The sequence below is a fragment of the Mytilus californianus genome, unplaced genomic scaffold (genome assembly GCF_021869535.1).
Source record: "Mytilus californianus isolate M0D057914Y unplaced genomic scaffold, xbMytCali1.0.p SCAF_9, whole genome shotgun sequence".
Taxonomy (NCBI): Eukaryota; Metazoa; Mollusca; class Bivalvia; order Mytilida; family Mytilidae; genus Mytilus; species Mytilus californianus.
This window is the reverse complement of record NW_026262745.1, coordinates 41,218,967-41,234,780: the sequence shown is the minus strand read 5'-3', so window position 1 is coordinate 41,234,780 and position 15,814 is coordinate 41,218,967. Positions and strand designations below refer to the sequence as shown.

Below are 15,814 nucleotides of genomic sequence, written 5' to 3'. Positions count from 1 at the left end.
GATTCAGCATATCAAAGAACCCTAAGAATTCAATTTTTGTTAAAATCAAACTAAGTTTAATTTTGGACCCTTTGGACCTTAATGTAGACCAATTTGAAAACGGAACCAAAAATTAAGAATCTAAATACACGGTTAGATTCGGCATATCAAAGAACCCTAATAATTCAATTTTTGATGAAATCAAACAAAGTTTAATTTTGGACCCTTTGGACCTCAATGTGGACCAATTTCAAAACGGGGCCCAAAATCCAAAAACTAAATACACGGTTAGATTCAGCATATTAAAGAACCCCAAGAATTCAAGAATAAAACCCCATTGAAATTGGTCAAGAAATAAGCAATTTATACCAGTCAAAGATATAACTCTATAGGGTTATTACAGAAAATAACTTGCGTGTGTTATTACAGATACTTTCATGAGTTGTCTACTCTTTATTCCTTAAATTTTCTAAATCTGTAATAACATATGTTTGTTATTTGTAAAATTATTTATTTTATAGTGGGCTCTAGGGAACTCTAGAGACTTTGCGCAGAAACTAAATGCATAGCCTTGATAACTAATTTTTTAATTAAATTAATTCATTTTTGATGAACCATGGTAAATCAATGAGACAAGGCTATTAAGGGATAAACTTAGCTGTGATAACAAGGCTAGGTTATTAAAGGAATGTAACTTATTATATAAGACACTTGGGAATTACTGAGAAACTTGCGCAGAACCTCATTACATGCTCTGGTCATTATTTCTTACAATAAATTAAAATACATTGTAATTAAGCATGATGTATGTCTGAGCAAATGCTTTGAAGTGATATAGAGAAGCTGTGATAACACCCTTTAGTTATTACAGGCGTATTTTTTCTGTAATAACATATAGGTGTACTGTGCAAAATTGGCAAACTATGAACTGTTATATCTTTCAATAGTTAAGTATATATATAGACAAAAGTAATATCAATAGAACTTTTATACATTTTAACTAAACTAATGATGTATATTGTCCCTTTGAAACATGTAACATACATATGTTATCACAGTTCTTTGATTTTTTAGTCCACAATAACAAATGTATGTTATTTTTCTGTAATAACCCTATAGAGTTATATCCCTGACTGTATACGAAGTATCTTCTTTTGCACAATACTGTGCAATTAAATATTTCTTGCTATTGCGCAATAGACAATTTCTTGCTATTGCGCAATATTGTGCTATTGGATATTTCTTGCTATTGCGCAATATTGTGCTATTGGATATTTCTTGCTATTGCTCAATACTGTGCAAATGAAGATTTCTTGCTATTGCGCAATACTGTGCAATTGAAGATTTCTTGCTATTGTGCAATACTGTGCAATTGAAAATTTCTTGATATTGCACAATACTTATTATATAATAATTTACACATCCTGTTTGGTGTGTATCTCCTACCATATCATTATTATCTGCTTTTAAATATAAATCAGAAATAACCAACTTAAAATGGAAAATTTTAAAAGAAAAAAAAAAGGAACAAAAGAAAAAAAAGGAAAAAAAAAAAATCCCCCCCCCCCCTCCCCCCAATTTTTTGAACCCCCTTATGATTCATCACTCCCAAACTCAATCCCAGCCTTCCCTTTGTGGTATGGTACCTTGCAGTACAATTTCAGAGAGATCCATACACTTGAACACAAGTTATTGTCTGGAAACTAGAAAAATGCTTATTTTTGGCCCCTTTTTGGCCCCAAATTCCTAAAAGTTTAGGGCAATTACCCCCAAACTCAAACCCAGCTTTCCCTTTGTGATATGGAACCTTGTAGTACAATTTCAGAAAGATCCATACACTTACACACAAGTTATTGTCCTGAAACTAGAAAAATGCTTGTTTTTTGCCCCTTTTGGCCCCTAATTCCTAAAATATTGAGGCAATTATCCCCATCATCAATCCCAGCCTTCCCTTTGTGGTATGGTACCTTGCAGTACAATTTCAGAGAGATCCATACACTTGAACACAAGTTATTGTCTGGAAACTAGAAAAATGTGTTTTTTGGCCCCTTTTTGGCCCCAAATTCCTAAAAGTTTAGGGCAATTACCCCCAAACTCAAACCCAGCTTTCCCTTTGTGATATGGAACCTTGTAGTACAATTTCAGAAAGATCCATACACTTACACACAAGTTATTGTCCTGAAACTAGAAAAATGCTTGTTTTTTGCCCCTTTTGGCCCCTAATTCCTAAAATATTGAGGCAATTATCCCCATCATCAATCCCAGCCTTCCCTTTGTGGTATGGTACCTTGCAGTACAATTTCAGAGAGATCCATACACTTGAACACAAGTTATAGTCTGGAAACTAGAAAAATGCTTATTTTTGGCCCCTTTTTGGCCCCCAATTCCTAAACGTTTCGGCAATTACCCCCAAACTCAATTCCAGGTTTCCCTTTGTGGTATGGAACCTTGTAGTACAATTTCAGAAAGATCCATACACTAACACACAAGTTATGTCTGGAAGTTACAAAAATGCTTATTTGTGGCCCCGTTTTGGCCCCTAATTCCTTTACTGTTGGTACCATAACCCCCAAAATCAATCCCAACCTTCCTTTTGTGGTATTGAACCTTGTGGTAAAATTTCATAGAGATCCATTCACTTAAACTAAAGTTAGAGTGCGAAAACCAATGTGTCTTTTGACGACGCCGGACGACGCCAGACGACGACGACGACGACGCCAACGTCATACTAATATACGACCTCAAAAATTTTTTTGCGGTCGTATAAAAATACAAACAGTCAAGCATGCATGTGCAATAGTATAATAACGATTTTTGTAGGTCTGCTTGATTTCAATCATGTTCTCAATTAAAAGTATATCATCGTTTTACCTGTATAAGACTGATTTTTTGTGGGCCAGATGAGGCCAAAGAAATTGTTATTTCTGGTGTCTCCTTGTTTCACTTTTCAATGTTGTCAAAACTTTTCTTTTGATTAATGAACCACATGCTGAACACATTCAAAAAGTATGGATTCAAAAGAGGTTGAATTATTGCACTGCAAGTCTATAATACATCAGCTTATTTTGTTGAATTTGAACTAAAATGACTGCTACGTATCAAAGTATTATTTCTATATTCCACTTTTTTAAATGTTGAAAACAAAAAAATGACAAATTCGTAGCTAATGCCCCTCCAAGAAATTAATTTGTCTATTATGTCTATAATATGAAACATTTTCCCAAATTTGATGAATTTATTAGAATTCAGCTCTAATTGAACACATTTTGAGAACGCTGCCATGGTTTCGAAACAGTCATATATTGATGATGACCATTTCAAAAAATAAATGTGAGGGTAGAACTCATTAAAACAGCCAATGCCTATATATTTTGGTTTACCTTGATTGGTTTAAATGTCAGTAATTACAAAAAGTAGTGGACCTTCAAGTCAGGTAATTTTGTTTGTCTTGTGAGTTCAATTCATTTTGTTAACATGTTAAATAAAAAGAGTGGACTAAGTCTAGGTTAGTCTATGGAAAGGTATATACTATGAAATTTAGAGCGAGGGGCTTGCTTTAATTTCCCTTCACAAGGTTTCATAGTACATACCCTTTATTTAAATGAAAGAAATTTGCAATTGTCAAAAACATTTTTTATATCCAAAGATTTTAATAGAAGGGTATTTAAAAATCAACGTGAAAAAAAAAAACTAATTACAAACTATTTAATTTAATTTAGAACACAGCATTTTATTTCAAAATAGCCAGTGGCAATTTTTTGTTGTTTTTAATATCATGATTACGATACAATGAAATCTTACCCTTGTGGTCATTCATGCGTAGTTACTTAGTACACGGGAAAAGAATGTACTATGAAAATTAGAAGGCAAATATAAGCAATTTGATTGGACGAGAAGTTATAAGTATGTGCTAACTGGATAATCAAAATTACCAAACAGTGTTGCACTAAAATTGGCACAAATATGAGCTGAAAATGTGCCAAACTGAAAAGAATTACATTTTCATCAGTTGATCTAAGATTGCTATTGAGAAAAAGGATGCATGAATAAATCCATGATTATTTGTTCAATGACTTTAAAATAAAATATAAAAATCTTTGTTAATCTTATCACTGTTTTTCTTAGAAGCTGGTTGCGTGCAAACATGCCTTTAGTAGCTTTCAACTTTTTAAATTCTACCTCCTGATTTTGCCATTTACTTTTCTCTCAAATTTATGTAAAAAAGTTGTAAGGAAAAACCTGACTTAAGCTTTTTCAAAATCTGATTCTGTTCAATAAAAAATTTAGGAAAACACTGTAATATAACTGATCATTATTGATAATTCAATAGAGTGATAATTGAATCTGAGTGCTGAAATTTCATAGATGATGCCAGTGTGATGCCACAAACAGGTCATAATTAACACTTTTTTGTCACTAAATATAGAAGATCTATTTAACATACACCAGTTGCATGGTCATTCCTTAACACAAATGGACACTTAACATATATATGCACATTCATGTAGCTTTTAGTAAATGTAACTATTAAGCAACAGCCTAGAAAGATGACTCTCATTGCATCCTTGAAAGGAATATCTAATGTATGTTGAACGGAATATCTAATGTACATAATGAATGTGGCAAAATATATTTTTGGAAAATGTTTTTGCTTATCTCTAAATATCAATAATCGAAAAAATTTCATACAATTTCAGTCATTTTGAGATGACTTAAAAGTTGGGGCCCTAAATTTTTTCAAACTGTCGAAATTATTCATACTAGATTCATGGCATCAACCTATTTCTGTAAAAAAAATAAAATTGACCAAAATCCCAATCTGCCGTTTACATGGTTTAGCATGTTTAGGACAAATAGCTTTTAGTTTCAGTATATGACTGGCAAATATGGCCGTTTCAAGACCCTTGCTCAGATTTAAAGTCTTCAAATGCAACCTTTTAAATAATTAGTGAATATTTAATTAAGGGTCAATAAAGCAGCTTTTCGTACCTTTTTTGAAAGAGGTGTTTAATGATATAACTTAAAACATGTAAAAAGAAGAATAATCTTGAAATTCAAAAATGAAATTCTAAGAATTCAAAACAGATTCTATATTATTTCTTACATTGCATAAATTTTAAAAGAGTTATGATTAGCTTAAAGGGGCATTAGCTGTCAAATTAATGTTCAGAAATTTGACAGCAATTCTCATATTTGATTTATAACATACTAAAACCTATTTCAAATTATAAAAAGTCTAAAATAATAAAATTGACAATGCATGGACTCGGACTCGGACTCGATAATGTATATCAGAATTTCGTGTATATTTAAGTCTAGACACCATCTAATTAACCATCTAGGTGACCTCCGAAGACTGCCGACAGTCATATAAACCAATATTAACATAAATATAGATATAAATAGATAGTGAACACATGCAATTGGATTTTACTGGGTCTATTTGATTTCTTATCATAAGTTAAATAAAATGCTCCGCAGGGCGCAGCTTGATACGACCGCAGAGGTCGAACCCTGAACAGTTGGGGGAAGTATGGACACAACATTCAAGCTTGATACAGCTTTGGATTTGGATTGTGATTAAATATTTGACACATCATAGGTTTCTAACACAGATTGAATGTGGTCTAAGAACTTAAAAATTTTAAATTGGACATTCACCTATTATGGTCCAATATCCAAAATCTAAATACATGGTTAGATTCAGCATATCAAAGAACCCCAAGAATTCAATTTTTGATGAAATCAAACAAAGTTTAATTTTGGACCCTTTTGACCACAATGTGGACAAAGTTGATAACGGGGCCCAAAAATCAAAAATCTAAATACATGGTTAGATTCAGCATATCAAAGAACCCCATATATTCAATTTTTGTTGAAATCAAACAAAGTTTAATTTTGGACCCCGATTTGGACCAACTTGAAAACTGGGCCCATAATCAAAAATCTAAATACATGTTTAGATTCAGCATATCAAAGAACCCTAAGAATTCAATTTTTGTTAAAATCAAACTAAGTTTAATTTTGGACCCTTTGGACCTTAATGTAGACCAATTTGAAAACGGAACCAAAAATTAAGAATCTAAATACACGGTTAGATTCGGCATATCAAAGAACCCCAATAATTCAATTTTTGATAAAATCAAACAAAGTTTAATTTTGGACCCTTTTGACCTCAATGTGGACAAAGTTGATAACGGGGCCCAAAAATCAAAAATCTAAATACATGGTTAGATTCAGCATATCAAAGAACCCCATATATTCAAGTTTTGTTGAAATTAAACAAAGTTTAATTTTGGACCCCGATTTGGACCAACTTGAAAACTGGGCCCATAATCAAAAATCTAAATACATGTTTAGATTCAGCATATCAAAGAACCCTAAGAATTCAATTTTTGTTAAAATCAAACTAAGTTTAATTTTGGACCCTTTGGACCTTAATGTAGACCAATTTGAAAACGGAACCAAAAATTAAGAATCTAAATAAACGGTTAGATTCGGCATATCAAAGAACCCTAATAATTCAATTTTTGATGAAATCAAACAAAGTTTAATTTTGGACCCTTTTGACCTCAATGTGGACAAAGTTGATAACGGGGCCCAAAAATCAAAAATCTAAATACATGGTTAGATTCAGCATATCAAAGAACCCCATATATTCAATTTTTGTTGAAATCAAACAAAGTTTAATTTTGGACCCCGATTTGGACCAACTTGAAAACTGGGCCCATAATCAAAAATCTAAATACATGTTTAGATTCAGCATATCAAAGAACCCTAAGAATTCAATTTTTGTTAAAATCAAACTAAGTTTAATTTTGGACCCTTTGGACCTTAATGTAGACCAATTTGAAAACGGAACCAAAAATTAAGAATCTAAATACACGGTTAGATTCGGCATATCAAAGAACCCCAATAATTCAATTTTTGATGAAATCAAACAAAGTTTAATTTTGGACCCTTTTGACCTCAATGTGGACAAAGTTGATAACGGGGCCCAAAAATCAAAAATCTAAATACATGGTTTGATTCAGCATATCAAAGAACCCCATATATTCAATTTTTGTTGAAATCAAACAAAGTTTAATTTTGGACCCCGATTTGGACCAACTTGAAAACTGGGCCCATAATCAAAAATCTAAATACATGTTTAGATTCAGCATATCAAAGAACCCTAAGAATTCAATTTTTGTTAAAATCAAACTAAGTTTAATTTTGGACCCTTTGGACCTTAATGTAGACCAATTTGAAAATGGAACCAAAATTTAAGAATCTAAATACACAGTTAGATTCGGCATATCAAAGAACCCCAATAATTCAATTTTTGATGAAATCAAACAAAGTTTAATTTTGGACCCTTTGGACCTCAATGTGGACCAATTTAAAAACGGGGCCCAAAATCCAAAAACTAAATACACGGTTAGATTCAGCATATTAAAGAACCCCATGAAATCAAGAATAAAACCCCATTGAAATTGGTCAAGAAATAAGCAATTTATAGGATGTATCTTCTTTTGCACAATCCTGTGCTATTAAATATTTCTTGCTATTGCGCAATACTGTACAATTGACAATTTCTTGCTATTGCGCAATATTGTGCTATTGGATATTTCTTGCTATTGCGCAATACTGTGCAATTGAAGATTTCTTGCTATTGCGCAATACTGTGCAATTGAAGATTTCTTGCTATTGTGCAATACTGTGCAATTGAAAATTTCTTGCTATTGCACAATACTTATTATATAATAATTTACACATCCTGTTTGGTGTGTATCTCCTACCATATCATTATTATTTGATTTTAAATATAAATCAGAAATAACCAACTTAAAATGGAAAATTTTAAAAGAAACAAAAAAGGAAAAAAAAATAAATCCCCCCCCAAAATTTTTTGAACCCCCATTATGATTCATCACTCCCAAACTCAATCCCAGCCTTCCCTTTGTGGTATGGTACCTTGCAGTACAATTTCAGAGAGATCCATACACTTGAACACAAGTTATTGTCTGGAAACTAGAAAAAAATGTGTTTTTTGGCCCCTTTTTGGCCCCAAATTCCTAAACGTTTAGGGCAATTACCCCGAAACTCAAACCCAGCTTTCCCTTTGTGATATGGAACCTTGTAGTACAATTTCAGAAAGATCCATACACTTACACACAAGTTATTGTCATGAAACTAGAAAAATGCTTGTTTTTTGCCCCTTTTTTGGCCCCTAATTCCTAAAATTTGGAGGCAATTACCCCCAAAATCAATCCCAGCATTCCTTTAGTGATATGGAACCTTGTGGTACAATGTCAGAGAGATCCATACACTAACACACAAGTTATGTCTGGAAGTTACAAAAATGCTTATTTTTGGCCCCTTTTTGGCCCCTAATTCCTTTACTGTTATTACCATAACCCCCAAAATCAATCCCAACCTTCCTTTTGTGGTATTGAACCTTGTGGTAAAATTTCATAAAGATCCATTCACTTAAACTAAAGTTAGAGTGCGAAAACCAATGTGTCTTCGGACGACGCCAGACGACGCCGGACGACGACGACGACGACGACGCCGGACGACGACGACGCCAACGTCATACCAATATACTACCACAAAAAATTTTTTGCGGTCGTATAAAAATATGCTAAAATCATCATTTTTACCAGTATAAGAATGAGTTTTTGAGGATCCAATCAGTCAACCAAATTTTTACCGTTGTTTCACTTTCAATGTTGACATTCTTTTCCTTTTAATAGCTGAACACGCCTAGTTTATGTGTAACCCATCTCTAGCTAAGGGGTTTAATTGAAGGTCACATGAGTACAGATTCAATGAAGTCGAATTATTCACTTGCAAGTGAATAATTCATCAGCAATGTTTCTTAGCTTATTTTGACAAAATTGAACCAAACTAGCTGCTAAAAGCGAAATATTATTTCACTATTTCACTTTCATTAATGATTGAACAAAAAAAAATCAAATGTTTTTTTTTTATATCTCGTAGCTAATGTCCCTTTAAGCAAACATTGACGTTAAAACATATATAATAAATGGATGGAAATCAAATAAAATAAAGTCTTCTCTAACATGGAATACTGTGAATTTATAGAAATGTTTGTGCTCATGCATTCCTTATAACAACTGTTGAACAATTGATATAAATGTCATTTCAGAAAATGCTTTTTAAAAATAATGGTAGCAAAATTTAAAATACAAATTTCTATTTTGTTAAACTTATCCAATGTCAATTTAAATTTTATTTAAAAAAAAACTAAAAAACATTGAAAAAAATTCTGACTTTACATTAAACACTCACATGATGAATTGTCAGAGTCGTCACTCCATCCACCGGTAACACTACATTTTCTTGACAACCTGGCTTCTTCATCGGAAGAGCCATCATCGACTCCCTGTTGAGCAGCATCTAAATTTGTATATTTCAGTTTATCTTGTGGGAATCCTGGATGACTTCCAAAGTTAAGATACGAATTACCCTCTTCCAATTCCAAATAATCTGTTACCCGGATAGGTTTATTTCCAAACAACGTTGGATCATATGGAAACTTGTCGAATGACTCCTCATCAACATTAGTCACGTTAGTTTTTGGGACAGAACTGTTTCTGCTAATTTCCTTGTCAAATAAACCATAGCCCTGTGACTGTGGTTCATTCACCATAGACTCTACCCCAAAATATGGATACCCGTAGCTTTTCTGTGGTCCCCTGTTAAGTTCATGACCAAAGGGTGGTCTATTGCCTGATGGCAGTAATTGATTAATTACTCTGTCGTATGATTGTGGACCAGTCAATGAAGTACTGACATTACCACTAGAATAATCAGGAATTGGATACATATTGGAAGAATATACCCTGTTTGAAGAAGTCAATCCTGCGGACTGGTGAGTACTTCCACAACTGAGTGTATGTGGAAATGATAATGGCATCATTTGGGAATGAAATTGCTGCAACTGTATGTCATTTTGAAATGATCGAACACAATCATTCGTTCCTTGGAATGCTTTTGTGGCTAACATGTCCCTATGATATGGATGAAATGTATTCAAGTTTGGTAAATGATTATTGCCAAATGAGTTTCCAAACGAAGTCTTTGTGCTACAACCATTACTTTTATGAGGTGATCCGTATGTTGTCCTTGCTAACATTTCTACATCACCATTTACATGATTTAATTGGAATTTTCTCTTCGGAACAAATTTACTGTCACAGTTTTGAAAACTATGTCCATTAAAAGGTGGAGATTTTGACATATCCATATCGTTGAGAAATGATGTTAAATTAACGTCAGCACTTACTTCATTATTTAGTAACAATTTTTCTTTCTGGCTGGAACTCGGACTGATAGATTTAACCTCTATATCATGCAATATATTACTATTTTCATTATTAAAGTCCAAGGGTAGAGATCTTTTCAATGAGTTTACTCCTACATTACTGCACACATATGGCGATGACAACACTTTATCTTCAACAGAATCAAATTTCCTGCTTAACGTCTCACATCCAAATGAATAAGAATTTTTGTTCACAATATTTTCCAATAAAATATCTAATTTGTCACACATTCGCACCTTTGATTTATCAGCTTCAGACGTTTCACTTTCATCAGCTCTGACATCAATGCTTAGTTGGCTGACCTTTGAATCTTTACAGCTTTGAATTCCCACTCCTTTGTTTTCACCTGCTGTAAATGAATATTCTTCAAGTTCCTTCCTTTGTTTTTCCAGCAGTTTGTTGCCTTCTTCTTTGCTTCAAATGAAAGCATAAATGATGATTGTTACTTCAAAATGTGTTATTTTTGACAGTCAATTTACAAATTGATCACATTCTTGTTGGAGAAAATATAATTATCAGTCAGACAATCCTCTTAGCGTTTTTCTTAATTAAGAAACATTATAGATCTAGCACCTAATCACATAGCAATGAAAGTCATGACAGACAGCTTGACAGAATTATACTGAAAAAAATAATATTGATCTTATATCTATATATAGTAAGCAAGGAATCTTAGGTTCAACATGACTTCCATATTTAAAAACACTATGTATTGATTTTCAAAAGACATCCAAATTTTGCATTCATTAATTCTTTACATATATGAGTTTTGATTTACAACTGAATAATAATAAACAAAACCAATTCTGTATTTATATGTGAATATCTGGAAAACATTACATTTTTAGCTAATGACGTTGTTGAAAACTAATAATTAACCAATATTTTGAAAAACAGGTCAAGGTCAGAACTTCTATACACTCATAAAAAAGTCTGGAGAAACAGAAGGGTTTAACTAGGTGCTAGGTCATCAAAATTGCGTCTTAGAATTTTTGTGTCAAATCATTGAAGGTTAATTATTCTTATGATACTTGACAAGACACATTTTTTATGCTTCAGTACTTTTAATAGTATGTTTTTACTATTTCATGATCTGTCATTCAGTAAAAAAAAGAAAACACTTTTTATGCTTCAATTACATATATGAAGAACATTAGTAGCAGTTTATGACTGTGTGTTATTTAATTTACACATAATGCGTTTTTCTGGAGGTCCAAATAAATTAAACAATTTTTTTTTCTGCTGTAATAAACAGTTAGAGTTATGTTTTTATATATAAAATTGAGAATGGAAATGGGGAATGTGTCAAAGAGACAACAACCTGACAGCCACCAATGAATCTTCAACACAGCGAGAAAATCCTGCATCCGGAGGTGGGCTTCAGCTGCATGGCCCCTAAACAAAATGTGTACTAGTTCAATGAAAATGGACGTCACACTAAACTCCAAAACATATAAATGAACTAAAACTAAAAAACATACATTAGACTAACAGAGGCTAGAATCTCCTGACTTGGGACAGGCGCAAAAATGCGGCGGGGTTAAACATGTTTTGTGAGATCTCAACCCTCCCCCTTTACCTCTAGCCAATGTAGAATAAACAAACACACAGCAATACCCACAGTAAAACTCAGTTTAAAAGAAGTCCGAGTCCGATGTCAGAAAAGGTTACTTAAGAAACTAAGCAAAATGACAATGATACATAAATTAACAAGGGACCACTAGCAGTTACGTATACTACTTTTTTCATTTGTCTTTTGTAATTATGTAATGTTTGCAACTATGTATTCAGCAAGTAAAACATAACTTTCATTGTTTTTCTTCCAAAATCTCAAATTTTGTTTGTAACCCACATTAATAAAAAAATTGTCAAGGGTAACAATGGGACTGTTACCTCTTAACTCCAACTGCTGTTTTCAGTGTAAATGTATAATGTTGACTGCAAAAATTATGACTATGTCAATCTTTTTGTAAAAAACAAGAAAATGAATTTTTTAAAAAATTGCTCAGGATGTTAGTTCTTGATTTATAATAATGAAGAAGATCTTTTATGTAAAATTTTTGTAAAACTTCTTCAAGCTTTGACAAATTTATTCAACTTTTAAAATCTTTAACCACAGACTGCATGCAAATGTTGACTGCAAAAAAAAGTATGCCTATCTATAAGTTATGTAGCAAAATATAGAAAATCAGAAAAAATCAAATTGATGCTCTAGATGTTATTTCTTGATTATGAAGAATCCTCTGTACAAGTTTCCGAAGGTTTGAAAAAGGTTATTGATGCTTTACAAGCTTTAACACTTAGACTGTATCTTAATGCTTAAACTAAAAAAAAAACTTTAACCCTAGACTGTATCTAAATGCTAAAACTGAAAAAAAACTTTAATCCTAGACTGTATCTTAATGCTATCACTAAAAAAAAACTTTAACTCTAGACTGTATCTAAATGCTAAAACTGAAAAAAAACTTTACCCTAGACTGTATCTAAATGCTTAAACTGAAAAAAAAACTTAACACTAGACTGTATCTAAATGCTTAACCTAAAAAAAATAAAAACTTGAACCATAGACTGTATCTAAATGCTTAAAGTAAAAAGAAAACTACCCCTGATAAGTCCATTTTTTGAGTAAAGTACATGAAAAAGATAATCAAATTTGCTTAGGATGCTGTCTCTGATCATGATCGATGAATTTGAATCTTCTGTCCCAAGTTTCATAAAATTCAAGAAGGTTTGTAAAAATTGTTTATGTAAAAAAAATTACTGTAAATTCAGAAATTATCGGTTTTATTAATTTTGAAGAATGCGACTTGCTGATTATTAAAATAATAAGAACTCCAATTCTGATATATGATACATATATCTGTATGCTGCGATTTTCCTGAAATCACAATAATTAATCTCGCATTTTTGTCCATTCTTCAAAAACAGCAATAATAAATGCACGTAATAATTTCTGAATTCACAGTACTTTAATCATAGTCTGCACCAAAATGTTGTTGACACACAGGCAAAAACAGAATAATATGATCATTAATTGGAGTTGGTCCAGACAAAAATGTGAATTAAATCTGGTTGGCATACAATGTATAACATGCTTCTTAAAAAAATATCATGATGGTGTACCAATGCTAAAAGCAGTAAGAATTTTGGAAAAGTAAAAGCTTAAATTTAAGGAAATTTACTGTTTCTCTAGACTTTGATACCTTTAGGAGACATGAAGTACTAGAAAAAGTTAAAACATGATAGGAAAAGAAAAATGCAGACTTTGATGCCTCTAGGAGACATAAATACTAGAAAAAAATTAAGACATGAGAGGAAAAGAAAACTGCATACTGTCCTTGAAAATGCACTCACAAAAATAATTGTCATGCATATATATTGAATCAGTTCTTTGTAAAGCTCTGGAGACATGAAATATAAAAACATTGGAGATGTGGAGATCTCCTACAGACTAGTCTACTTAGTGTGCATTTCAGTACAATGTACTTGTTTATTCATTTATTTGGTAAGCTGAACACATCTTAACAAGAGCTCTTAGAACATGTATACATGGACATCTACACATGTATTAGGATGTGATTAAAAGTAAACATGCAAAAACATATTGACCCCACAACCTGAGAGCACTTTAACCTTTCATTTTATGGCATTTAACTCAACACTAATAACATATGACATGAACATGACATATCTCTCAATGTAAAAGTTCAATTCAGTTTTTTTTTATTTTTATATAAATTATATATATTCTTAAAATACTAACACAAATTTTGAAAAATCTTTCCCATGGAAATATATATTTTATATAATGAAAAAAAAACTCCCATGAGTACATTTTTCCCTTAAAATATCTATGAATTACAAGGGCTTTAAAATTAATGAAAAGAAGAGATTGTTCCCAAAAACAGTTAGAATATATGTCATTATATTTTAGAAGATCATTTGTACATTCAAGTTCAGTATATATATAAAAATAAGAAGAAGTGGTGTGTTTGCCAATGAGACAACTCTCCACAAGAGACCAAATGACATAGAAATTAACAACTATAGGTCACTGTACGGCCTTCAACAATGAGTAAAACCCATACCGTATAGTCAGCTATAAAAGGCCCCTAAATGACAAATGTAAAACAATTCAAACGAGAAAACTAACGGCCTGATTTATGTACAAAATAATGAATGAAAAACAAATATGATATACAGCAACAAATGACAATCACTGAATTACAGGCTCCTTAATTGGGACAGGCACAAAAAGAATATGGCAGGGTTAAACTAGTTAAAAGGCGCGCAAACCCTCCCCTTAACCTGGGACAATGGTGTAACAGTATAACATAAGAACAAACTATAATAAAATGCTCCGCTGTGGCGCAGCTTGATACGACCGCAGAGGTCGAACCCTGAACAGTTGGGGCAAGTATGGACACAACATTCAAGCTTGATACAGCACTGAATTTATAAAATATTTGACACAGCATACCTAGGTTTCTGACACAGAATGAAAGTGGTCTAAGAACTTAAAAAATTTTAATTTACCTATTCAAACCAAATCATTATTATTTGCTTTTATATATAAATCAGAAGTAACCAATTTAAAATGGAAAATTTTCAAGAAAAAAAAAGGAAAAAAAAATCCCCCCCCCCCAAATTTTTTGAACCCCCTTATGATTCATCACCCCCAAACTCAATCCCAGCCTTCCCTTTGTGGTATGGTACCTTGCAGTACAATTTCAGAGAGATCCATAAACTTTAACACAAGTTATTGTCTGGAAACTAGAAAAATGCTTATTTTTTTGCCCCTTTTTGGCCACAAATTCCTAAACATTTAGGGTAATTACCACCAAACTCAAACCCAGCTTTCCCTTTGTGATATGGAACCTTGCAGTACAATTTCATAAATATCCATACACTTACACACAAGTTATTGTCCTGAAACTAGAAAAATGCTTGTTTTTTTGCCCTTTTATGGCCCCTTATTACTAAAATTTTTATGGAATTACCCCCAAAATCAATCCCAGCCTTCCCTTTGTGGTATGGTACCTTGCAGTACAATTTCAGAGAGATCCATACACTTGAACACAAGTTATTGTCTGGAAGTAACAAAAATGCTTATTTTTGGCCCCTTTTTGGCCCCTTATTCCTAAACTTTTTGGGCAAATACCCCCAAACTCAATTCCAGCTTTCCCTTTGTGATATGGAACCTTGTAGTACAATTTCATAAAGATCCATACACTTACACACAAGTTATTGTCATGAAACTAGAAAAATGCTTGTTTTTTGCCCCTTTTTGGTCCCTTATTCCTAAAATTTGGAGGCAATTTCCCCCAAAATCAATCCCAGCATTCCCTTTGTGATATGGAACCTTGTAGTACAATTTCATAAAGATCCATACACTTACACACAAGTTATTGTCATGAAACTAGAAAAATGCTTGTTTTTTGCCCCTTTTTGGCCCCTAATTCCTAAAATTTGGAGGCAATTAACCCCAAAATCAATCCCAG

General features: G+C 32.4%; 1 protein-coding gene across 2 annotated transcripts in view; it reads right to left on the bottom strand.

The window, feature by feature from the left end:
• Positions 1-15,814, bottom strand: part of LOC127715781 (circadian locomoter output cycles protein kaput-like) — a 107,664-nt gene that overhangs the window by 34,533 nt on the left and 57,317 nt on the right. For both annotated transcript variants that reach the window (XM_052221925.1, XM_052221926.1), the window contains one exon: positions 9,277-10,727. In XM_052221925.1, the coding sequence (XP_052077885.1) occupies positions 9,277-10,727 (1,451 nt within the window). The remainder of the gene's footprint in view (positions 1-9,276; positions 10,728-15,814) is intronic.